The 17,919-nt window shown below is 47.2% G+C and overlaps 1 protein-coding gene across 1 annotated transcript; it reads left to right on the top strand.

Annotated features, from left to right (window-relative positions):
- The first annotated feature begins 2,785 nt into the window (after positions 1-2,785).
- Positions 2,786-15,863, top strand: LOC107116610 (apoptosis regulator BAX-like). Its single transcript, XM_015418556.1, has 6 exons — positions 2,786-3,222; positions 8,651-8,705; positions 9,706-9,900; positions 10,816-10,954; positions 13,177-13,269; positions 15,389-15,863. The coding sequence occupies exons 1-6, from the start codon at positions 3,168-3,170 to the stop codon at positions 15,461-15,463; spliced, it is 612 nt and encodes a 203-aa protein (XP_015274042.1). The 5' UTR covers positions 2,786-3,167; the 3' UTR covers positions 15,464-15,863.
- The last annotated feature ends 2,056 nt before the right edge of the window (positions 15,864-17,919 follow it).

Below are 17,919 nucleotides of genomic sequence, written 5' to 3'. Positions count from 1 at the left end.
TCCCCCCACTCCATGAAATGGTTTCTATGCTTTTTTTAAAAAAAAAAGAATTACCCTTTTTTACAATTTTTAAAAGAAATGTTTGATACATCTTTCCTGATTTGTTAACTGTGAAGTTCATTCATTTTGTTTTGTTTTGTTCTGGTGTGTGGAAATTAAAAAAAAGAAATCAGTTGAAGTCTCAGCGTGGTTTGTAGAGGGAAACAATGATACAACTGGTCTTAACAGTGGCTCTAGTCTGCTGCCATGTAAGTAGCCCCCCCACCTGTGGTATAGAAACGATCTGGCAAAGAATTTAGGGTTGGGGGGAGAATAGCAGTGCTGGAGAAGACTCTTGAGAGTCCCTTGGACTGCAAGAAGATCAAATCAGTCAATCCTAAAAGAAATCAACCCTGACTGTTCCCTGCAAGGCCAGATAATGAAACTGAAGCTCAAATACTTTGGCCACCAAATGAGAAGGGAGCACTCACTGGAGAAGACCCTGATGCTGGGAAAGATTGAAGGTCAAAGAAGACGGGGACGGCAAAGGATGAGATGGTTAGACAGTGTCATAGATGCAACGAACATGAAGTTGAGCCAACTTCAGAGGACGGCGGAAGACAGGAAGGCCTGGCGGGATCTGGTCCATGGGGTGGCGAAGAGTCGGACTCGACTGTGCGACTGAACAACAAAGCAGTTTGCAAGGGAAATATGAACATGCGAGCTGTGGTTTGCAAAAAAGGCTGAATGAGCAATAAGATTTTTTTGAAGTTTTTATTGAAAATTTAACGTCAGATACAAAGACGAACCAGTGACAATAAACGTATGTCAAATACAGGTTATCACATTACAAAATGTACTTCACAATACAATAGGTCTCAATACCACAAAAAATTAAGCCACAAGTAATTACGCCTCTCCGGAGAAAGATGGTGTCAAAAGGTCGTAGTAAATAAGTATCAATTAACATTGTAAAACATCTATAACACAATTCTGATTAAAACAGTCTTTGTTTTGAGCAATAAAATTTAAAATGGTACCATTAATTATAACACTCAAGAGAGGCTGAGTAAGGGTCTTTATTCGAGGTTTGTATCAGTTGATGGGACGCTTTGCCTCATTCCTCCCCTTTACAATATTTTATTTCCTTTGCTGCTCTCCACCAGTGGGCTTGCTAAGATAACATTTCAATGCTGTAAAGCCCCAAGAGGCAGGAAATATTTACTTACCCTCTCCCCTTATGTCTTAGCCAGGGCAGCATTCAACCCCAGAACCCTTCCCTTATAACAGATAGTCCTGTCTCCACTTTCTTAAGGTTTATCAGGTGGGGATTTTCTGTAGACAAAATATATTTAACTCACTGCTAGAAGAAAGCAAGCAGGGCCATGAGGAACCGGCTTAGAACCTTTCGTCTTGGTTTTCTGCTTCCATGGAGTTTTATGTGGAGGGGGGATCCAAAATGGCACTGCTTTCCTACCTGCAGTCTGAATTTTGCTATTGTAAGGCAGGGCCTCTCCATTCCTGAGAAGCAAAGAAGTCTGGTGCAGGAAGACACTCCCCCCCCCAAAAAAAAGCACCGAATGTATTAGCATCAAACCTAAATTCCTAACAGTGACAGCTGCTTTTCCTATGCCCTCTGGTCGTGAAGAGCTATTTGGAACCGTGTCTGCTATAGTTGGAATATCAAAGCAGTGACTTTCAAGAGCGGAATCTGGTGTTTCACCCATCAGCTTTTCTTCACTGGCTTTATTTTTCTAGCGTGCAACCCTGTTGCCTATTTTCTCTCCATCGTACAAGAGAGCATCTTCCTCTGTTCAGCTAGTGGCTGTGCTCCCCCCATGCATTCAACGCAACAAAAAAATTATGCCTTCCTGACCCCCGACAAAGTCACTGTGTTGGCAAATGATACAAGAACAGGGTGGGGTCAGCTATGAAGTGGGAGTTTTGTGCGCCCCCTTCCCTCCCCTTATCTGCGGCAGAAGCAACTTGGTCTCCCTGTTTTTGCGTCCTCAAACCTCTTCAGTAGAACGGAACCCTGTTGGCTCCTTTGCGCAAATTTCGTGTAGCCAATAAACACATGGACCTTGTTGGTTTGTCTGGGCTTGGGGCGCTTTTTTCCAGAATGAAAACGAGAGAATCTGGTCAATCCCGGACATGAAACGTTGGTTCGAGCATGAATGTTTTTGGGAAACCACTTTCTCTAAGGGGAGCTAGTCCATTGGGCTTCTGCATGAGTCGTTGGTCCGGACGTCTTTCCTCCTGGCGCTGCATCTGGGCCTTCGCCCAGGTTCCCCGAGTCGCTAGGGTCACGATCACATCCCTTCCTTGCCCCCCACCGATTAGCTGGCGCGGTGACTGTTGGGTGATAGTGAAATATTGAAAAAATGGTATTTAGCAGAGATAAGATAGTCCAGCAGTGCCAGAATAAAATAATTCAGACTGAGAGTCAATGTGTGATTAAAATATAAAGTTTTTACTAAATTCTAGCATGGGAAGGGTAACTGGGATGAAAATAACAACAGAGCATAATCGGCTACATCCTTACTCTACAGAGACAAAACTAGAAGAGAGATTATGGCTACTCTTCTTGTTCTTCAGAACACCAAACAAAGACGGGAAGAGAAGCCATAAAATGCTAATACACCTTGACGCTTTAGTCCCAATCAAATCCCTAGATCAGGGAGAAAATTCCCGGGCTTTCTACAGCTAAATAACACTGGTTACATGAGAAACATGTGACTTCCTGTGAGTAACAGAAACAAACATTTAACCCCAGATATACTGAGTGTTTTCAACTTGTAATACCCAACAGTGACTCACGCAGAGACGCCCCTTGGACCGCTCAGGTTTCTTTCTCCTGCCCCACCCCGCTTGGAAGCACAAGCACCACTCCGGCTTCTTGAAATTGCACCCCCCACACAGACACACACACACCCCGGCCCTGGACGTGCGCCTGGCGGCTTTCCGAGTTTCCCTTTCGGTTGTTCAACTCCATCCTTCCCATGTGCCTCCGACGCCGCTTTTCGGCCTCCTGACAACTGGGTCCGGGGCGGCTCCTTCGGCAAGAGCGGCCTTCTTCCTCTCCCTTGTTCTGGCCTTCTTGAGCCTGGGTGTTTGGGACTTTTCCGCCGAGGGCGAGGCGCCTCCCGGGAAGAGCCGTGCGCGCGGGCCTGCGCTCCGACTCGGCCATGGCTGCAGAGGCGGCGGCCGGGCGGCAGCTCCCGCCATCCTCGGGGGGGCCAGGTAGGAGGGCGCGGGACAGTGTAGGGGCGGCTTTCTCGGCGTCCTGAGAGGACCCTTCCGTTTGCAGTGACCCGCCGGGCTATAAAGGGTGCTGCTGGCGAGTTGGAACCCGTCCGTGCCTAATTTTGGAAAGGGATTCTTCAGCCTTTTCTTCCCTGTCGAGAGTCGCCTGGACATGTCGGGACAAGCTGGGAACAGACTCTCAAGCATTCTGCGCTTGCCGCCGAGACGTCACTTGTGTGCATTGGTGATGCTCTTAACTTGCAGCGTAAGGCTATTGATGGGCTGTCTTTAGAATGCTCAGAACACTTAGGCGCCTTAATGACAGGGATGCTGTCAACTCCTCATGATGGTGCCCGTGCACGCCAAAGCTCATCACCGGAATTAAACTTTGTTAGTCTTAAAGGGGCCACTGGACGCAAATTTTGTTCTGTTGCATCTAAAGCTGGTAAAGGTTCCCTTCCTCGAAAGCCAGTCGAGTCGGACTCTAGGGTTGCGGTGCTCATCTCCGTTTCCAAGCCGAAGAGCCAGCGCTGTCCGAAGACGTTTCCGTGGTCACGTGGCTGGCATGACTCAACACCAAGGCGCACGGAACGCTGTTACCTTCCCACCGAAGTGGTACCTATTTATCCACTTGCAATTTCTTGCTTTCGAACGGCTCAGTTGGCAGGAGCTGGAACTAGAGACGGGAGCTCACTCTGTCATGTGGCAACTCGGGTCTTGAAAAGCTCATACCCAGAATTAAAACATTGTTGATCTTAAAGGGGCCACTGGACTCAAACTTTGTTCTGTTGCTTCAGACCAAAACGGCTACCTACCTGAACTCCTGAGGCAGACCAATGGTGTCCTCACAACAGGGGTGTAAACTGCGGGGGGGGGGGGGGCCAGCTGCCTCCCTGGGATTTCCCCCCCCCCCCCCAATCTCCCTCCCGGCTGTCAGGCCCTCTGGGATTTCCCAGCAGGGGCAATGCCCACCCCTCTCTCCCCTTGCCAGGTACTGTACTGAGTACCCTGAATGTGAATGGTGTAGTTGTTAGAGCATTGATCTACAACTAGGGAGGGCAGAGTTCAAATTCCTTGGGCCAGTCACACACTCAGCCGAAATTGTGAGGGGGGGGGGTATTTTGTTTCATTCACAAATGAGATATTTAGTCAAATTGTCTCAGTGAAGGAGTTCATGATCTCTTCTGTCTCCTCTTACAGAGTCCTCCTTCTTTGCCTGAGATTCAGAATATTACAAGGGAAACCAATTCTCTTTTTAGCTGCATGATAAATTGTTGATGGCATATGGTTTTTGGAAACAGAACAATAATGTAATATGGAAATAATTTAATACAGATAACTAGGCGTGGGACTGGAGCAGGTTCAGCCCTGTGCCTTCGCTCCCCGAAATTCAGAAGTCTGTGTCCCCGCCTCACGACTGGACTAGAGTGGGGTTGATCCTGAAGGATTCTGGTATACCTCTAAGAGTTCATGGCTGGTCCAAGACCAGAATAGTGGATCAACCCTTTCACACGTGTAGCTGCTAGACTGTGAACCCGTGATACTGAGTCAGACTACTGATCCCTCTAAGTAGAAAAAAATGTACAGCCATCTTGGTCATTGCAAAATCCAAAAACAAAACAAAATCTGTGTTAATACCTTTTAGTAGGACCAACAAAATCCATGTAAATACCTTTTATTAGGACACACTCAATGGGTACAGAACATTGTCCAAGTGTTCAAGCACACTAGGTATTTGTCAGGCCAGATGTTACAAAGTTTAAAAAGATAAAATGGTATCTACTCTGCCTGGCGGTGGCTCTCCAGATTCTCGGGTGGAGAAATGTGCCTCACAGGGCCCCGCTGTTTTAAACGGGAACTACCAGGGAGTGATCCTGGTTTTTTCTGCATGCACAGCATGTGCTCTGACAGTGAGCCATGGCCAGCACGTGTGAGCATGTGCATTTGCATCTTTTGTGCAGGTCTCATTGTATGATATTTTCCTCTCTCTGAGATGATCCGAGTAGGCAGTTGTGAATGTTGTCAAAAGCCTGGAGAAAATAATGCCCTGTGCCTTTAAAGGTAAAGGTTCCCTTGCTCGAAAGCCAGTCGAATCCGACTCTAGGGATGCAGTGCTCATCTCCATTTCAAAGCCGAAGAGCCAGCGCTGTCCGAAGACGTTTCCGTGGCCATGTGGCCGGCATGACTAAACACCAAGGCGCACTGAACGCTGTTACCTTCCCACCGAAGTGGTACCTATTTATCTACTTGCAATTTCTTGCTTTCGAACTGCTAGGTTGGCAGGAGCTGGAACTAGAGACAGGAGCTCACCTTGTCTTGCGGCACCCGGGTCTTGAACTGCTGAACTACTGACCTTCCACAGCCTGCAGTTCAGCGTCTTAACCACTTGAGCCACCGCAGCACTGTGCCTTTAATAGAGGCTTAATGGGGATATTATTTACCAGGTGATGTTATTTACCTCCCTGCCATGAAAAACTCCAGGTGCCCATTATTACATGTTAAGCCTCTGTTAAAGGACAAGGCAATTTGTCTAGGCCTGTTGACAACTCTGTCATGTCTGTGGTGTACTGCCAATTTTTTGTTGCAATGAATACACTGATCCAGACAGCTACCATGAACTCTGGCTGCTGGATCTCTGCAGGTGCAATGAGATAAATGTATATTTTCCTTGCATGTGCTTTATACCAACATTAAAGAGGGGTTTGGTAGCACCTTAAGGACTAATACAGTTTCTTCCAGCAGATGTTTTTTGTGAGCTAGAGCTCAATTCATCACAAAAGCTTCTATTGGAAGAAAATTCTGTTAGCCTTTAAGGCAGGGGTCCCTAACCTTTTTGAGCCTGTGGGGCCCTTTGGAATTCTGGCACAGCATGGTGGGCGCAGCCGCAAAATGGCTGCCACAGGAGGCAGAGTCAACCACAAAAGGGCTGCCACAGGAGGCAGAGTCAACCACAAAAGGGCTGCCACAGGAGGCAGAGTCAACCACAAAAGGGCTGCCACAGGAGGCAGAGTCAACCACAAAAGGGCTGCCACAGGAGGCGGAGTCAGCCACAAAATATTTGCCATAGCTTTGCTTCAGTTACACAGTGAAGATTCTTGTGCTGTGGTGGCAGCTGCTGCCAAAGCAGCATTTTTAAAAAAATCTGCACAACTAATCAAATCTCCAGTTGCCATTCAGAAAGCCTTGCTGAGCAAAAGCACTACCTGGCCCCACCCGCTTCCTAAAAACACTTGGCGAGAACCAGAAAAGGTGTTGGCAGGCACCACGTTGGGTATGCCTGCTTTAAGGTCTCTGGTTTGCTAAAACAGACTAACATGGCTACACCTCTGGTCCTTTTCCGAGATGATCCCCTTGTGGGGAAAAAGTGATGATTGGGACTGGCTCTCCTGGAGAAAATTGGCTTCGTGTGCAGCATCCTGGCCCAGGGATGTCCTTTGAATAGATAAATAATGGAACCAGCCTATCCACAGATAAAAGTTTCCCACCAGTTATTTCTGTAATGAAACCATAAACTTTGTTTAGCCCCCTTGATTGCAGAATTTGCTAGCAGGTTGTGATGGGGAGATACTCATGGATGGGTCACCTCTCTTGTTGTGTTTCCCACCATGTAATCGTGACATCTGTAAGGGGTTGCCTGGAGAAAAAAATGTCCTGTCCCTTTAACAGACGTTTAACATGTGGAAACAGGCAGTTGTCACTTTCATGGTATGGAGATAAATAGCATCCTGTTAAGCCTCTGTTAAAGGGATGGGATGGTTTTCTCTTGGCCTGTTGGCACACACCCCAGCACCTGTGAGCCAAAGCGCTGAAGTTTTCTGCTTTTCAAAAGTCTGCATGCAGTAACCAAGTTGTGACATCCATATTCCAAGTGTGACAGTAGGCAATTTTGCCAGAAAAGTAAGAATCCCTGGTGAGGCAACTGCAGAACTGAGTTCCAATTCACTACTCACCAGCAGCCCTGCAAGAAAAAAGGAATTGTGCTTAGTAATAGAGCAATTGCTTTGCATGCAGACAGTCCCAGGTTCACCCCCTGACATCTCCTCTTAAAGGAACTCAGGGTGTTGGAAAGACTTTTCTGCCCGGAGACCCTATAACAGTGGTGGCGAACCTATGGCACGGGTGCCAGAGGTGGCACTCAGAGCCCTCTCTGTGGGCACGCATGCCATCGCCCCAGCCAGGCCCAGACCGTCATTAAAGTGTCGAATTCTCTGCCAAATAATTTTAAGTAAATGAAAGCATTTGGGATTGCTTTCCTTACTTTGTTTGGATCATCTTAAGTTAATGTATGAGTTGTTTTTTCTAAAGTAAAACCTCAGTATTCAGGTTAAATTGCCGTGTTGGCACTTTGCAATAAATAAATGGGTTTTGGGTCGCAGTTTGGGCACTCGGTCTCTAAAAGGTTCGCCATCACTGCCCTATAAAGTCCCTGCTAGTCTCAGCACACAGTACTGAGCTAGCTTGCTGCAAGAGAAGGCAGCTCCCTTGTCTTAGTTTTTCCTCTTCCACAGAAAATAAACACCCCGCCTAGAAGTTAGCCACACCGATACAAAATGACTCCACCACTCTAGTTTGTATCATGTTACACTGCCCATGGATTACAGTGGGGGGATTTGAATTGGTTCAGTTCCAAGAGCAGTGTATGGTACATATGTACTTATGGGACTTCTGGGGCCTTAAGACTGGAGGAGACACAAGAAAAGGAATGTAGGTTTCTGGGATCGCAGAAAAAGAAGAGGGGAGTATGCAGCATGAGGACAATACAAGAGGGAGGACAGAATCTTGGGAGCTGAGAGAACGGTCAGTGGCTACTAGTCACAACGGCTATTAGTCGTGATGGGTGTCTACTCCCTCCGGTGCAAGAGGCAGTGGGTCTCTTTCTGTCAGTTTCTGGGGACCACAGGTGGGAGCAGAGGTCGATTCAGGGGGGATCGCGGGGGATCGCAGTTCTCTCGGGTGAGGGGCGGGGGGCGGGGCACACGACGAAACCCCGCCCCCTGCTTCCAGCCGCCCCGCTTCCGGCCCTCATTCAGCCAGGAGGAGGCAGGAGAAGAGGGAGGGTAAGTTGCTTCCTCCCCGCCTCTCCCCACCCCTGCCTGCCTGAGGCCAAGAGGCCCTTGGCGAGGCTTCCTTGCACTCCCGCTGGCCTTGCAGGTCCACCGCCGGGCCCCTGATGTCAGGGGGTGTGGTATATGCTAATGAGTTATGCTAATGAGTTCCCCTAGCTCTTTTTCTACGAAACGACCCCTGGGTGGGAGGATGCTGTTGCCCCCCTCCTGCTTGTGGGCTTCCTTAGAGAAAGCTGGTTGGCCACAGTGCGAACAGGATGCTGGACTTGATGGGCCTCTGGTCTGATCCCGCATGGTCTGATCCTCTTATGTAACTAACCTACTCTGTTTTCTCTCTCTGTGTGTTTGTTTTTGTCAAGGGGCTTCTGACAACCTCTCGTACATCCTTCGGGTTGGAAGGGCCCTTCTGATTGGGTAGGTGAAACCTCCTCATGATATGGCTGGCACCCTCAGTCCCTGAGCGTGATTAAGAACTTCTTACACCTCCAAAAAACCCTTTCATAAGAACATAAGAGGCGCCAATGTTGGATCAGGCCAAAGGCCTATCCAGTCCAACACTCTGTGTCACACAGTGGCCAGAAATACCAGTGCCATCAGGAGGTCCACCAGTGGGGCCAGGACATTAGAAGCCCTCCCACTGTTGACCCCCCCCCCAAGCACCAAGATGACAGAGCATCACTTGCCCCAGAGCCCCTATCTATACCTTGTGGCTAATAGCCACTGATGGACCTCTGCTCCATATGCTTATCTAATTCCCTTTTGAAGCCGTCCATGCTTGTAGCCGCCACCACTTCCTGTGGCAGTGAATTCCATGTGTTAATCACTCTTTGGGTGAAGAAGGACTTCCTTTTATCCGTTCTAACCCAACCGCTCAGCAATTTCATTGAGTGCCCACGAGTTCTTGTATTGTGAGAAAGGGAGAAAGGTACCTCTTTCTCTACCTGCTCTATCCCATGCATCATCCTATAAACCTCAATCATGTCAACCCTCAATCGTCGTTTCTCCAAGCTAAAGTGCCCCAAGCGCTTTAACCTTTCCTCATAGGGAAAGTGTTCCAACCCCTTTATCATTCGAGTTGCCCTTTTCTGCCCTTTTTCCAAAGCTATAATACCCTTTTTAAGATGTGGTGACCAGAACTGCACACAGTATTCCAAATGAGGTCACACCATTGATTTATACAGTCCACATCAGTCTTGCCGTCTCAGCCCTTCCTGGGTATCCGGGAGAAAGTCAGTTCCCCCGGCCCAACGCCTTTCTGCAAACTATATCTGCCCTCAGAGAATCTTGTCCCCTTGTCTCCTACTCAAAGGGTGGCAATCCTGTATGTCAGCGTTCCCATTAGGGCTTCCCCTTCTCTGAATACCCAGGGACCACCACCACCCTTAACATGTTTCTGCCCCTTTTTTTTGAACAGATTCATCAGATCTCTGTTTCAGCAACATGCCAATGACCATCCTCAGCGGGCCTCAGTGGAACAGCTGAGTGAAGACGTCGCACTGATGGATGACTTGGCTAGGGAGGATGTGTCAGCTGCTGACCAGGTCTCCTCGCTGCGAGAATTCATGCTCCGCCTGTGGCAAGAACTCAGCAATAACTCAGAAATCACCAGGTGAGTGCATCTGTCTTATAGGGGTGAATGAGAGGTTTGTGGGAGAAGCAGAGGCACGGTGGTTTTGCACATGGAAGACTCCTGAGTTCAGTCTGCAGCTTTCCGGATAAGGAATCAAGCACTGGGGAAGGGCTTTCTCTGTCTGAAACCCTGGCAACTTCCTGCCAATCAGAATAAACAACACTGACTTAAATGGACCAATGGTTTGGCTTGATTTAAAGTGTGGTGGAAAGTGCCGTCAAGTTGCAGCCAACTTGTGGTGATCCCAAAAGGTTTTCAAGGCAAGAGATGAGCAGAGGGGGTTTGCCATGGCCTGCCTCTGCATAGCAACCTGGACTTCCTTGGTGGTCTGTCTCCCATCCATCCAAGTATTAACCAGGGTTGATCCTGCCTAGCTTCCAAGATTTGACAAAACTAGGCTAGCCTGGGCCATCCAAGTTGCTATAAAGTACTTGGCCATCCAAGTACTTGGCCTTATACAGAAAACTGGCCAGTTTCCAGTGGACCCCCAAGCGTTTGCTTGCGAGAATCCGGGCAAAGGATTTTAGGCTGGATGGATCTCAGTGTGATCCCACAAGGCACTTCATTATGTTATCTACTTAAGGTCACCTAACAGAGCTTAGTTAATGGTTAGGAGAACCTGAAGAAGTTGTACAGTCATGCAAAATCAAGAACGGAATCCATGTAATACCGTTTTTTTAGGACCAACCAAACTGACAGAAAACTTGAGCTTGCACTTTGGCTTTGTAAATGTTACGATACGTTGGCTGAGAGTGTGGATTCTAGTAAAAATGTACAGTACAAGGCTGCAGTTGGTCAGTCCCCATCTGCTCCCTCTCTCTCTCACACACGGAACTTTGCCAGCTCCCCCTGGGGTACTTTCCTCTGTATACTGATGCCACTCTGTCTTTGCAGTATGGTGCATAGTGTCACCGGTAACTCTAACAACCCACTCAAAGTCCTGGCCGAAGTCTCAGAGACCATGTTTGCCAACGGGATCAACTGGGGTCGGATTGTTGTCTTCTTCTACTTTGCGTACAGAGTCATTGCCCAGGTAAAAAAGAGGAGGCGGAAGAACTTGGGACCTGGGAGACAGAATTTCTGCAATGTCACCAGGGCGGGGGCTTTGTATTGCTGTATGTTGGACAAGGATTTTTGTTGGGATTCTTTTTGAGTAAGTCAGCAGAGTATTAAGAGACTGAGTCAATGGTGTGTATTAAAATATAAAAGTTTACTATAAACCTAACATGGGAAAAGGTACACAGGATATGAAAATAACAAAGAGCTAATATGGCTACATCCTTACAGCTAAAAGGTAAAACGGGAAGAGAGGAATGGCGTCTCCTTCTCTAGTCAGAACAAAAGAACGGGAGGAGAAGCCAATATGCTAGATACTTGACACCTTGGTTTCCAATCAGACTAGCAAATTAGCTCCAAAGTTCCCCGGGCATTCTGTTGTCTAAACAGATTGGTTACAAACAAACATGTGACTTAACAAACATCATTAACCCTGTAAATACTGAAGTGTTTTAACTTGTAACACCCAACAATTTATCGTATTGGGTTTTGGAATGTGACGTTCTCTTTTCGTCATCCTGCCTTGTAGAAGTAGATTAAGAACTTGGGAGGTTCTCTGGGCCCATTCGTATTGGGGGATATGCGAACAGCTACATCCATCTCTGCAGGGCTAGGTGCACAAGAGCTCATGCAGTGTACAGACTGTTGCATTTGGTCCTCCTGAGCTGTGGAATTCATTTGGGTGACCTTGGGTCAAGCACTGTTTTACCTCACAGGGTTGTTGGTGAGGGTAAAAGGAGGGATTCCCCCATGTAGTCATACAAGTGGGCAAGAGGACAAAAGCTCTCTGCTAGTGGGTCCTTAGCGAGAGGGTCTCTCTTTGAGGAGGTTTCCCCTGCTTGGCTTAGGACTTTGGAAGCCTTTGATTATCTGCCCTGCTCTCTCAGTGGTCACACGTAGCCTTTTTGTGTCAGGAACTGCCAGGATAAGCAGGTATTCTGTTTTGTTTTCTGTGAGGCTGCTAGCAGGAGATGGGCCTCTTGCTCCGTGGACACCCCTTCTAAAATTTATCAGTGCCTGCAGGCTGTGCTCCCCTCAGTGTTCCTTTCAGTGGAGAAATTTAAGCCCGTCATGTGGGGGAGTTACATCCATTATGGAAGGGAGGGATGGTAATAATAATAATAGGAGGAGATTGGATTTTTATACCCTGCCATTTACTACCCAAAGGAGTCTCAGAGCGGCTTACAATCTCCTTTCCCTTCCCCTCCCCACAGCAGACACCCTGTGAGGTAGTTGGGGCTGAGAGAGCTCTTTCAAGGACTGCTCTTGAGAGAACAGCTCTGAAAGAATTTGAAGCTGACCCAAAGTCACACCAGCAGCTGCATGTGAAGGAGAGGGGATGACAAAATCTGCTGCTGTGTCCAAGGTGTAACTTTATACACACCTCCCCACCTCCTCCTCTTACTCCTTCTCTCTTTTGCAAACCCCTCAAACTTATGTAGTTTCAGAGGGTAACCATGTTGGTCTGCAGTAAAGCAGATTTGAGACCGGTGGCACCTTAGAGACGAACAAGAGTTTCAGGGTCTATGGGCTTTCGGGAGTCACAGCTCCCTTCATCAGACACGAGTCGAAATGGAAATCTCTGAGTCCTTTTATTCTAGTCAGAACGTTTTGTACAACATCCCTCTCACCTGACTGGAATAAAAGCACTCAAGATCTTTGTTTCTACTTGTGTCTGACAAAGGCTTTGACTTTCAAAAGCTTTTTACTCTGAAACTCTTTGTTGGTCTCTTAAGGTGCTACTGGATGTAACTATCAAATTTATATTCCACTCTTCTTCCGAGGAGTCCAGGAGAGCATAAAATGGATCCCATTTTTTCTCTCACAAACAACAAACCTGTGAGGTATACTAGGATGAAAGAGAAATCACCTTTGCCATCCAATGATCTCCACAGCAGAGTAGGGGATTTGGATAACCCCTCTAAGCTGAGTTAGCGTGAGCTAGCTCACAGTTTTTTAGCCTCTGGCGCACACATTTTTGTCTTAGCTCAGAAAGGATGGCTCCAAAGCAAACTGATTTATGCAGCAGCCAAGTCACCCGCTCACAACTTTAATGCCAGTAGCTCACAAAGTAGAATTTTTGCTCACAAGACTCCACAGCTCAGAGAGAGCATTGATAACCACCATGCCACACTGGCATTTCCGCCTTTGAATCACACGAGTACTTCTACAAATGTATTTTCTTTCTCCAACCCTTAGACTAGTTCCAGCTGGTTCCCTGCTGTTCTGGAATGGGCTACAGACTTCTTGCAGAACCGCCTGGTGGCTTGGATCCAGCAACAGGGGGGCTGGGTAAGTGACATATGTTTATTTAAAATATAGTGTGCCTTATTTAGTGATCTATAAAGCGGCTTTCCTCAAGATAAGAACAAACTGCCTTTAAAGCTGACATAATAAAAGCTAGCACAATAACACAGTTACAGAACACATACCATTTAGAGCAGGAAGAGAAAGCCCCAGTTTCCCCCTCTTCTCAGGCCCTGTGAGTAAAGTTTTCACTTGCTGCATAAAACTCATCAACAAGGAAGCCAGGTATGTCTCTCGGGGGAGGAAGTTGTACGTTCTAGCTGCCGCTACTGAAAAGACCTCGCCTCAGGTAAGTACCCACCACATCTTAGACAGTGGAGGAAAACTGGGTGGGGGGACTTTTAAAAATGAGCTGTGTCAGTGGGCAGGGAGAGAAGGTGATTCTCAAGATAGCTTGGCCCCACGCCATTTGGGGATTTCAGGGTCAAGACCAGCACTTTGAGTTGTACTCAGAAGTCAACCAGAAGCCAATAAAATGGACACAAATCAGAATATTATGTACATATTAGTGGGGGGGGGGTTTCAAACGCCGTGGTTGTTGTCTGCATGGGATAGCTTAAAGCCAAGGATTCCATAGAGAACTAGTAGGCCTGTATTTCACAGGTGATTCAAATTTGTGACCTTTAATGGTGTTTTTGATTGTGCGGAATGGATACTCAAGGCCACAGGCGGTTCATTCCTCAGTGTGTTTTTTCAGCTGCTTTCCAGCAGGGGGCAGTCTCACCATATTTTTCATACACAAGCCACTCTCCACAAACCTTTTGACACTTGAGAAGATCGTCTGCCTTTTCTGTTTGTTTTATTGAATAGTATCCCACAAAAGCTCACCCAAAGTGACTTCTGGGGCAGCCTCCAGTTTTTAAAAAACGCTCAATCGTATATGAGTAGAAGGATGAAGGTCCCTTGGTTGGTCTGTAATCATGCTGTAATCCCTGGTAACTGGGGCCTAGTTCTTCCAAAGTGGAAAGTCCAAGGGGGAGCTACTTGAGGAAGCATTCCCCCCCCCCTCCAACCCAAGGAGTTGTGTATAAAGGGCCAAAGCTATTTTTGCCTAGATCATGAATGGACATTGAGCCCACTGGGCCCTCTGTAGCCCTGAGATTGGGGCACCTCCTGTGAGCAGAGGAAAGCCACCTTATACTAAGTCCATTGATCCCAGAAGCCTAATATTGTTTCCTCTGACTCACAGCTCCCCACCGGGGTCTCTCGCAGAGAAAGGCCTTTCCCAGTGCCTGCTACCCAGGGCCCTTTAATTGTAAGATGTGGCAGGTGGGCTGGGCTTTGACAAAAACTGGAAAAAGGGTGGGGGGGAGGGAAAAACTCAACCCAAGATTACACTGCGAACCAGAAGGGTTAAGCTGACCATATATATTATAAAAGTACAAAATTTATTAGGGTGTACACATATTAAAATATATTCGGGTTAAAAAATTTTTTTTCAAGTATCAGACTAATAAAAGCATATTAATACACATGATGGGTCAACACTTTCCAACTGGAAGACCAAACGCGTTTCAGCCTCAAAGGGCCTTCCTCAGTGGTCACTATACAACATAATATAGACACACATTCAAACATATGTATACAAGATCTTTAGTACACTTATATAAAGACCAGATGTTGTATCTTTATATGTTTGCAATTGTGTTGCTGGTATTAATGATGGGCCATAGGTATACCCATATTCATTCCAATTATTCTGGTAACTGAGATATCAAACGTCTGAATGTGTGTCATTCCATCACGCCCCACTTTCTGCAGAGCAGTGTTCCCTCTAAGCTGAGTTAGTGTGAGCTAGCTCACGGTTTTTTAGCCTCCATCTCACACATTATTGTCTTCGCTCAGGAAGGATGGCTCCAGAGCAAACGAATTTATGCAGTAGCCAAATTGCTCGCTCACAAATTTAATGCCAGTAACTCACAAAGTAGAATTTTTGCTCACAAGACTCTACATCTTAGAGGGAGCATTGCTGCAGGGGTATCTTTAGACTGTCTTGCAAAAACTGTGGAACGCTGTGAATACACGTGTGCGCGCGCGGTTGCCCTGTTAGGAGTAGTATCTTTGAATCTGAATGCATTTTTATTGTCTTCTTGTTGTCTTACAGATTGCTATGCTGAATTACACCATTTCTTCAAGGTGTAGACGGAGACCAGAGAACACCCTCAGCTCTATGGACTGATGCACTTACACTCCTGTTGCAAATGGGACTGAAAATAATTTGATGCCCTGCAAATTTGCTCTCTGCCATGACCACAATATGGCAGATGTGAAACTTCTTCTTAAGAGTGTTGGGGGTTTAGAGGCTAGTGTTTCTCCCTTTGGCCTGTGAGAGAGGGTCTCGAATCCTTTTTTTGAGTCATGAAGCTTGCTGGGCAACTTCAGGCCTGTCACCGTCTTTCAGCATAACCTTCCTCATAGGGTTGTTGTGAAGCTTCACGGAGATAACCTCTGTATTTCTCACCATGAGCTCTTACGGGCAGGGACAGGATATAAATATATTTTCCAGGGATGTATTGTTTCAATAAAATACTCTGTCTAAAAACCCAGCATCCCATTTGTGGAGGGGGTTTGCAGGGCTTCACCCCGTCTCTCAGTTCCAGTTAACCCTGGTTTTTCTGTCTCTGTGATCTTGAATACATATTTTATAATACACAGCACAGCCATCTCTGTGACAGGGCTTAATGTTCACCAAATTGTTGCTACGGTTCTCAACCCCTCCTGAACAGCCATTCATTTTGTCTAATCACAATTGGGGGCTCTGCTGGTCATGGTTAATGAGCAGAGGCACTTTCTACATACTTTTCATTGTTTCTACTTTACATGTTCCCAGACAATGGATTCCGTTCAGTTCAGTGACCCAGACAACATAATCGGCAAATCAGGACATGTGAAGTTCCACACACAGACTGCTTTGTTCATACGTTGTTCTTATACTGTTCAGTTGATAAAAGATCAGACAGCTGTGGCCCCATGCCTACAGCCAGTCTTCTAGAGCAGTGGTGGCGAACCTATGGCACGGGTGACAGAGGTGGCACTCAGAGCCCTCTCTGCGGGCACGCGTGCCATCACCCCAGCCAGGCCCAGACCATCATTAAAGTGTCGAATTCTCTGCCAAATAATTTTAAGTAAATGAAAGCATTTGGGATTGCTTTCCTTACTTTGTTTGGATCATCTTAAGTTAATGTATGAGTTGTTTTTTCTAAAGTAAAACCTCAGTATTCAGGTTAAATTGCCGTGTTGGCACTTTGCGATAAATAAGTGGGTTTTGGGTCGCAGTTTGGGCACTCGGTCTCTAAAAGGTTCACCATCACTGTTCTAGAGACTATCCAGCCAGTGTGGTTTAATAGCTGGAGTGGGCTTTGGGAGACCCAGGTTCAAATTCACACTCTACCATGGCAGCTTGCTGGGTGACCTTGGGCCGGTCACTCTCTCTCAGCCTAACGTACCTCACAGGGTTGTTGTGAGGATAAAATAGAGGGGAATGGTGTAAGCTGTTTGAGTCCTTGTTGGGGAGAAAGGTAGAGTATAATGAAGTAAATAATACTGGCCCTTAAAAGGTGAAAGAATAGTGTGAGCTGTTTGGGTCCCTACTGGGGAGAAAGGCAAGATATACATGAAGTAAAATAATTAATATTGGCCCTTAAAGGAGAGTGAAGAACCGGGTTTGATTCCCCCTCCTCCGCATGCAGCCAGCTAGGTGATCTTGGGCCAGTCACAGTTCTCTCAGAGCTGTTCCCTCAAGAGCAGTTCTCTCAGCCCCACCTCCCTCACAGGCTGTCTGCTTTGAGGAGAGGAAGGGAAGGCAATTGTAAGCCGCTCTGAGACTCAAAATGAAGGGTGGGGTATAAATCCAATCTCCTCCTACAGAATTATTTGTCGCCCACAGTAATATAGCCCATGTGAGTGGGACTAATGACAGCTAGGGTTGCCAACTGGCCGAGGGGGGAAAAGTCCTTTCCTTTTAATATTTAAAAATGGGCAGCTGAAGATTTTCACGGCATGGAGCTGGGGGTGTGTGGGATCTGATCATTGCTGCAGATCAAGCCAAAGTTACCGGGACAGCAAGAGGGATCGGCTTAAAAGTTGGCGAACCTACACCAGCACCTCTGAGACTGCCAGTTATGCGTTTCAAAAGGGCAGCCATCTTCGTCTGCAGTAGAAGAGCAAGATTTGAGTCTAGTAGCACCTTGGAGACCAGCAAGAGATTCAGGGCATGAGTTTTTGAGAGTCAAAGCTGTGAAGAAGGGATCGTTGGCTCCGGAGAGCTCATACTTTATTCTACTAGCACTTGCGTGTTGGTTTCCCTTCCTTTCTCTGCTGCGCAAGCGCTCTTGTTTGTTCCTCTCTCGCTCTAGTACGGGTACGCCGGAGGCCGCACGTAGGCCGGAGCGGAAGGCCTTTGGCCCCCTCCTCCCCGCAGCAAACCCTGGCTGCTGATTAAAAACCTTGGCTGGCCTCCCGAGAAGCGGCGCGAGATCCGCGTCAGTTTCAGCAGCCAGTTTTCTGCTGTCGTTCGTAAAACACCCGGGAGGCAAAACGGGTGAGGAGATTAGGGGTTGTAACCCGAAAGATGTCATCTGCTAATGAGCCTAATTAAGGTGATAGTCCAGGCCGCAGGAGGGAAAAGCCGCAACT

Source organism: Gekko japonicus, unplaced genomic scaffold (genome assembly GCF_001447785.1).
Source record: "Gekko japonicus isolate JY-2015 unplaced genomic scaffold, Gekko_japonicus_V1.1 scaffold299, whole genome shotgun sequence".
NCBI classification, from domain to species: Eukaryota; Metazoa; Chordata; class Lepidosauria; order Squamata; family Gekkonidae; genus Gekko; species Gekko japonicus.
This window is presented reverse-complemented; position numbering and strand designations above follow the sequence as displayed.

Coding starts and splice junctions, on each gene's coding strand:
- LOC107116610 (XM_015418556.1), top strand. CDS start 3,168: ATGGCTGCAGAGGCGGCGGCCGGGCGGCAGCTCCCGCCATCCTCGGGG. Junction 9,901..10,815: donor AATAACTCAGAAATCACCAG/GTGAGTGCATCT, acceptor CTGTCTTTGCAG/TATGGTGCATAGTGTCACCG. Junction 13,270..15,388: donor TCCAGCAACAGGGGGGCTGG/GTAAGTGACATA, acceptor GTTGTCTTACAG/ATTGCTATGCTGAATTACAC.